At 30.5% G+C, this 8518-nt stretch overlaps 1 protein-coding gene across 1 annotated transcript; it reads left to right on the top strand.

Annotated features, from left to right (window-relative positions):
* Positions 1 to 6972: 6972 nt before the first annotated feature.
* On the top strand, positions 6973 to 8227 carry LOC123205460. Its single transcript, XM_044622406.1, has 3 exons — positions 6973 to 7213; positions 7327 to 7392; positions 7513 to 8227. The coding sequence occupies exons 1-3, from the start codon at positions 7037 to 7039 to the stop codon at positions 7975 to 7977; spliced, it is 708 nt and encodes a 235-aa protein (XP_044478341.1). The 5' UTR covers positions 6973 to 7036; the 3' UTR covers positions 7978 to 8227.
* The last annotated feature ends 291 nt before the right edge of the window (positions 8228 to 8518 follow it).

The following is an 8518-nucleotide window of genomic DNA, read 5'->3' as shown; positions in this document are numbered from 1 at the left end:
AAGAAGTTATACGTAATTTTAACCCTCTAAATAGATATTCTAAAATGTTGCTCCCCTGAATTATTTTACAAATTTCCCATGCCCTCATCAATCTCCTTCTACTCCCATTTATTCTGTGCAAATAAATTACAAAAAGTCTATGGAAGTCTTGTTTATTGAAAATTATGATTCTACTTCTTAACAGTCTGCCATTCAGCGTCAGGATTTGGCCGTATATACTTAAGGATCTTCAATAGAAAGTTACATCAATTCTGTTTCCATGCTCATATCAAACTCTTAAGAGTCCACTTTTTTTTTTTTTTTTTGGAATATGAAAGATTAGTATGCGCAATAAAACTCTCAATTGCCTTAAAGTTAAATTTCATTTTTCTTATCTAACTTTTTGAAGTTCCTGAATTTCTTTCTTCACCGAAATTCTGGACATGTTCTATTCCTTTTTTCTTAACCCTTTTAATCAGGTCAGATCATATTTCTCAGGAACAATAATATGAAGAAACCATCAATAAATTTCTTTATACTCCTAAATGTTTTATTATGACCGGTATATCTTAAATTAAAGTGTCATTCCACTCAAAATGAGCATGGTTGTTAAAATTACTTTATTGTTGTGGCTGAAGCACTATTTTTTCTTTTCTCATTTTGTGTTTGAGTTCCACCATGTCACATAAAGGAGTTTTTGCTTTCTTAATACAGCTTTTATGTGTAAAATTAAAATTTGCCTGCGTTATTGCAGTGGAAATCAGGATTTTTTTTTTTTTCGGTTCCTTCTAAGATTTAAAGGATTCCATAGCATATCTAAAAACACTTGAAAATTTAGTTTGATACATAAGTTATTTTTGTAGGATATTGGCAAAAAAATTAAAATTTTTAGATCATGTTCACATCATATATAACAATAGTAATATAAAATTTACATATTGTTTCAAGAAATAAAATATAGAAATATATAAACTACCTTGTACCTTGTAATTTGATTTGAAGTTAAGAAGCTTGAATCACTAAAATAAGTGATCTCTTGACTTGCACCCTTCAAGGAAGAAAAATAGAGCTTTTCTCAATAAAAGGAAGAAGAAGAAGAAAAATCTCTATATTTTCTATGTTTCTCTCCCATTTATTAAGTTTAAACTTGATATTTATCAAGTTAAGTCATGTGTCTATTTCTCATTGGTTGATAATTAAGAGTAAATTATAATTTGACACATGTTGAATAATATATGTCCAAAATTATTCATTCAACTTTCTAAACAATTTAAAAAGTGCAAAATGATAATTTCGCCATTTTCTGAATCTTATTTGAAAATCACTATTTTTATCCTCAAAAAGTTCTAGCCAACCATGGATAAATATTTTCAGCTTCATAACACCATTTTCTTCCTTGAAATATGGGTGTGACCTTCAATGTTTATAATGACGTAGTCGTGGATCCCATATCGGACGATACGTTTTATTATATCATTACATAATCCAAAATTGTCGTTAACCGATATACTTCATTTTTCGCTACAAAACGAAGCTCCCACTGATCATGTGGTGTCATTTAGCAATGCCTCATGATCCCTATATCACAATGAAGTACAAACTTCACATAATGTCAAATGAACCTTTCTTGCTCACACTAACCATGTAGTCCAATCATTTTATTGTTATATTCCGATTAAACTTGGATTCATAGAATATCAAAATCCAATATTTAATTTTTTTAAATATCAAGTCATATCTTAGAACATGCTACATCGAAACTCTTTTCATGTGGACTTTTATCTACATTGGCCAGTGTCTTAGATTTTCATGTTTCTCGATATTCGTATGAGAACTCGAGAGCAGTCAAGCTGACGGATTCCTGTATGATCATCACTTGTCTTCTCGCTCAAGCAACATATGATCAAAGCGACTTCTGAATGAGACATGATTAGCCTTGTGGTATACACTATATTAACCATACGTTCCAAAATGAAGCACAACCGTGACATCTCAGGTCAAAGGATCTATACACTAGTATGATTTATGATGTATCATTGACTACATATTAATGTCCATGTGATCATCGTTCAACAATCACATTCGATAAACAATATAATATAATAACCTTTGATCATTCTCTAACCATTAAACGGTTATATTGTTTACCTATATGTATATCCATTATGTCTAATATCATCCACTGATATACTGTGGTGATATAGCACATACCCACTATGCAATACTATTGCCCAAACAGATTACTTATGTAGAGAACGATTTGATGACATTTATTAAAATTCATCAGGATCTTTCACATGTCATATGCATATAGCTAATATAAATATAATATACAACTACAACATAGATATTAAAATTCATCGGGACCTTTCACATAACATATACATATAGCTAATATGAATGTAATATACAACTACAACATAGATATAAAAGTGACGCAGAAAATATATGAAGCATGAAATAACTCTTCTTTTATTAATAATATATATGTAAGATATACAACCCTTGAAATGAACAAAACAATTGGTTTTTAGATCATATTCTAACAATTTTGTAGAAGAAATTTAATAAGAAGTTTTTTCTTTGATATCGTTCAATAAGAAAGAGTATGGTTTTGCAGTAATTTCGAAATCAGGTGCTGGCCAGTTGGACCTTCTTATCTTGGATACATTGTATAAGGTCGCTACCCTCTCAGGAAATTTTTTGGTTAGCTGTTTTCTTTGTGAGAATCTTGATTCTCGTGGAGGTTAGCATTTTGCATCTTTTGGATGAAAAATTACTTGTTCTTGATCTTTGCTTTTAATAATATTTAATTAGTTCTGTAATTACTGCTGCTTGGGTATAATTTTCCTTAAGTAATTGGACCTAGAGAATCTTAAATCTTTTATTTATTTATTTTTTGTTGACCAACCATCATGGTAGTTCCAAGGGTTTTCATAAAATGCATCACAGATGTTTTGTTATTTTTGCAAACACTCTGTCTGTTTTCTTTCACCGTTACGGTAAATGTTATTGGGTTTGCCTTAATGAGTATCCCAAGGAACCTGTTAAGGAACATAAAATGTTAACATATATCATTTACGTGTGAGGGATAATTGTTTTAATAAATTCCTTTAACTTCTTTGAATGATAGTTTTAATATCAATTTATCATCTAAGTTCATTACCATTTTGGAACACAAGCTAACTTTAGCTTGATATGCTTGTCTTTCCATGAAAGAGATGCCAGACGCATCCCTTTTTTCACTCTTCTTTTGACATGTACAAGATACATTTTTTTTTTTTTGACCAGGGAACCTTCTTTGACTTTGCCAAACAAGTAAACTCTGGATTGCAGTGGTTAAACCATAATCATTGTACCGAATAATTCAAGATTTTGCTTTTATATGACATCTCATTACTCAGTCCTAAATTAATCAGTCTAAGTTTTTCACATAAGAGAGAGATTATGCTAATCGAACCTGGGTCTTTTACGAAGGGGTTCTTTCATTTAATCACTCAAATTAACCCTTAGGGTCACAAGATACAAATTTAGTAGCAAGTTGACTGATACTTTTCCTTTGTCTTTATATATGTGTCAAAAAGCAGGGTCATGGAGTGAAAAGGTAAGTATACAGGGCATGCCTCGTCCTTATATGCTTCTTGCTTGTCATTTAATACTAGATGTTCATACTCATTCATATATAAACTGATGTGATACAAAGTGAATGGATGAAGGCCTATAAAAAATCAACTGAATAAATGCTCCCCTTAGTATGAATAATCACATGGCAATAAATGATCGTGCCAGTGAGTTTTTATACAATGGTTTGTGTATGTAATACCACTGATTGAAATTTCAATAAACTAATAATTATCCCATTGTTTTTCCATTTTTTCTCTTTTCAGACTGGATCCCACAATACTCACTTCTGCTTTCCAGAACTTTGTTTACTTAATACAGAAACTTGTACAATCAGTTGTTGAATGTTGCTTGTGATACTGACTAGAATTTTTGTAGACTCTTGAAGATGTGAAAAGGTTGTCCTAAGCGGGTTCTGTTAGTCGGAATGACTCACGAGTTTGATCACTACAAGGACAATGAGTTTCTTGCTACAGAAGCCAACTGTCTTATAATTTCTTTTATTTTTTTAATATTTCATTAGTAACAAGGTGGATTAGGTTGGCCCATGGGCCAAATACTTATGCCTATAGTTCAGCCTAAAAAACTTATGGGTGGAGCCTAATACACTTTGATGCTAGGCTAAGCCCTTTCAGGCCTGACCTCAATTTTGGGTTATCAGGCCTTCATTTGGCCTGACCAATTAACACGTCTATGTTAAATTGACTTGTACCTCAATGTTTTTCTTAAATTATGGCCTGGAAAATCGTCTACTTGATTTTCAATTTATTCAATTTGGCAAATTCATCATTATTTCAAATCCCCCAACTTTTATATAATTTGAATTTATTCTAAGCAATTATTGAGATTGCTCATAATTCTTTGAATAAATTATTTGTCCCACCTAAGGTTTGGGGAAGTTATTATTTCCACCCTTAGAATTCCTACACTATAAACACCATTCAAAATGTAAGTCTGATTAAAAAAAAAAAAAATTAATGGTAGAATAGCATAAACGTTATTTTTCTTCACTAATCAAAAGATAATATATCCTCATTAGTAATCAAATTAATACTTATTATAAGTGCATTCAAGTGTTTATAAAAATCTTTCTAATGGTCTCTCAAACATTATAGATCTTCCAAATTCACACTTTGGTTTTAGGAAATAAATGATACATAAATTTTATAAAATAGGGTTTAGTAGAAATGAGTTTGCAATGTTTTTCGAAACATTTTTAATGCAAAGCATTATTTATTTTAAAAATAATAAAACTATATAGTCATACAATTAAGTACACAGTTAATATATCATCATATGATTGAATGATTTTAAATTAAAAATAAAATATTATTCAGTAATATAATAGAACATTAACTATATACTAAAATAAATGTACACATATTGCTTTTTAAAAAATCAGCGTAGTGCTAGAAAACAAGTAAAACAATTTTTAATAAGAAATATTTTTTTAAATATTATATCAAACACATTTTTAAAATTACAAATAAAACGAACTTTATGAGACTACCTTGACTGTCAAAAGTCAGTTAAACAATAGTGATAAATGGCAAGTTATTTTGGGTAAATGCCTCATCAATAATACTACATGGAAAATTTTTTGTTTGCATTCTTGGAATATAATTGATATTAGTCCTATAATATATATTTAACAAATTAGTGGTGAGAAATTGTTTTCATTCTCTATATTTAATTGATAACGTTTTGTAAGTTTTTTTGAATCCATATCATTAATAAATAGAATGATTCAACCTAATTTCAAGCATTCTTGTAGTGGTCAGAGTTTTAAATTATTTGTTATTAAAAATGATTAATTTATGAGCAATACTATATATACTTATTTTGGATATACAAATATATATATTTATACATGTCATTATATGATTGAATATTGTTTTATCTTTAATTTAAAATTATTTAATCACATGATAATACATATAAGTATGTATATATTTATATATCTAAAATAGATATAAATAATTTAATTGTTGATTTATTTTAGAAGAGAATTGCTAGATTTCTTTTTAAACTATATTTTAATATCAATATAATGTGATTTAGCGTGATATTATAACAACAGCCAATAAAAATGTTGAACTAATTTGGTAACAGACAACATCTTAACATTTGACGTGGTCATATTCATATTTTAATTAGAAGAAAATTAGCCATTGCACAAGTCACGCAACGAATTCTTCACCCTTCTAGACGTTCTAAGAGGACTTGACAACCACAGTTTAAAATTCCAAGTTTCATTAATATACCTATATTTTATCACATCTAATTTTTTCTTCAACCCAGGCGGAAAATGGAATGAAAGTAGATGACAAATGAGAATTTGAAATGTAAAGCGTAAACATTGTAAACATTGTTGTGTGATAAAACCTTGGGTGGAAAAAAATTTTATTTGGCCCCATTTAATTACAAATTTAAGTGTGAGAATTGAAGCCACAAAGTTAAATTAATTTAGTTATTTATTTCCGGCCAAATTACACCCAAGGTTTGATGCAAATCCAATGTCTCACCTACTAATTATTAAAAATTTAAACTTTCACTTATGAGCAGTTAATATTAATAAAAATAGTTAACTCAAAGAATAAAATCGTTATTTAACTAATAATATATTAAAAATAATAAAATATTATCTCTTTCCTCTTTAAGTTTTAAAAACTAATAATTTCTTTCAAAATTAAATTTTAAAATCTTACATTTTGCCTCTTAAGGTTTCTCCCTCCTTTTTCTGGCATCAAAATCAGCTGGTTTCATTCTCCCTTCCCTTTCCAACACCACTTTGACATGTTCTCCTCTACCGTAAATCATCTTCATCTGATGATAAAGAAATTACCTTCGTCCAGTGACAAATACAACATCTTCATCATCGAACGAAGACAATTTGTCTTCACTTGGGGACAAAGACGATTCATAGTGGGGGAAGACATTAGAGAGATGCCAAAAAAGAGGAGGGAGAAAAACTTAAACGCTAGGGGGGGAAGTGTAAGATTTTGAAATTTAATCATAAGAGGAATTAATTATTTTTTTAAATTTAAGAGAGAAATATATGATGTTTTATTATTTTTAATATATTATTAATTAAATAACGATTTTATCTCTGAAGTTAACTATTTTTATTAATTTTAAAAGTCTATAGGTGGGAGTTTAACTTTTCGATTACTAACAGGTGAGAGAAGGGTTTCCATCAAACCTTGGGTGGGAATGGACTCTTTGGCATTATTATTATTATTATTATTTTTGAGACACTGAGAAGCCACGACTATTAACATGCCTATTTTCAAATGTGAACTGTCAGACCGAATCCAAAGAAGACGAAGACCAGGCAACTGAATTCCACAACCACTTTCTTCTTCCCAGTTGATTTCCAGAGACAGGAACTAGTTTATAAAAAGTGGGCAAAGTGAAAGAAATTAAAATAATTGATATGATGGCATGTTATCTTCCTTTCAACAACAGAAACCTAGATATAAGTTTTTTTGTGTTCAAGCCAACTGTGGTAGTGGTGGAAGAGCTTGTTCGGGCACTCCAACCTATCTCCATCTGCACTCAATCTCTTGGCTGTCTTCAAACTTCTATTTTCAGGAGCATCCATGGAAATATGGTACTTTCTTTCTTTCAATCTCTATATAGTTAATTAGATTTATTTCAAGTCAACCACTACTCTCACAGTAGTCATAAATTCATTTATATCTTCACGATTAATTTGCACTACAGATAATATGGTATGGAGCGTGGACAAAGAGATCTAGTGAAAACAAACAAGTTCTAACTTCAACAATTGTAAGTTGTCTGAATCTCTGATAATCTTGCAATAAAAATATAGTACAAGATTGACTAGATTTAACATACAGTAACTTTCGTACAAATTTATCATCTGGTGCTGTGTAAATAATATGGCAGCTGTCAATGTTGACAAATTTATCAACCATGGCTATCTTGATTGAACATAACTTCTTTGATGCATATGCTGGAGACTCAAGAGAAGGATCCTCTACTGCAAAGTTCTGTACAGGTGACATAATATATATGAACATAACTTCGCCAGGTGCTGGGGACATAAATGACCTCTCCTACGCCAACTTAGCATTATTCAGAGACAGATTCCTCAAGATGGAAGGCGCCATCTCAGGAGTTTGCTTAAAATGCCAAACTGTTCCAAGAGTGTCAAGTCTGATTGTTTGGAAGTCTCTCCAGTATTGCTATTCATGGATACTCAACTCAGATTATAAGAAAACAATGCTGCCATATCTTGATCGCTTTAACCTGGAAATTAAGTATGATATTTTCAGGGTGGTTCATGCCAGCTGTGTACCAACCTCTATTCACATGATGCCAAACCCTGAAGAAGACCAAATTCTTATGTAAACTAACTCATCCAACCAAATTCTGCAATGGAGAGTGCAAACTTTCTCATTGTTTTAGTTATGATTTTTAGCCTCATATTTTGTTCAACAACAACTCTTATTTGCTATGTACACCCAAAACACTAAATCAAGGGATAAAATGTCTCATGGTTATCAAAATTTAGTCAACCAATCATCTTGTAACCCTAAACACAACCATTTGGTGTTTCAGAATTTTTATAGAGTGGTTTTAACCTTTGTCGTGGTGCCAAGACGATTCAACTATTGAAGCTTCAAAAATCCCATTATTAGACAGCAAAGACAAAATCAATACTTTATCTTTTTATTTAAAAGGTCCAGCTTTATTGACCCTGAAGGCAGACTCAATTTCGTTGCAAATACATAAGAATAAACAATCTCCCCACATAGCTTAGCCAATTAGGAGTTGTCCACCAACGAGAGATGAAGGAATTCACAAGGAAGTTGTCTGAAATTAACTCCAAAATTGGAGTCAATTTTCAACCTTATTCAAAGGAATCATTACATCCCAACTAACCATATCT

The sequence above is a fragment of the Mangifera indica genome, unplaced genomic scaffold, assembly GCF_011075055.1.
Source record: "Mangifera indica cultivar Alphonso unplaced genomic scaffold, CATAS_Mindica_2.1 Un_0006, whole genome shotgun sequence".
Lineage (NCBI taxonomy): Eukaryota > Viridiplantae > Streptophyta > Magnoliopsida > Sapindales > Anacardiaceae > Mangifera > Mangifera indica.
Note: the sequence above shows the minus strand (reverse complement) of the source record. Positions and strands in the feature narration are given on the sequence as shown.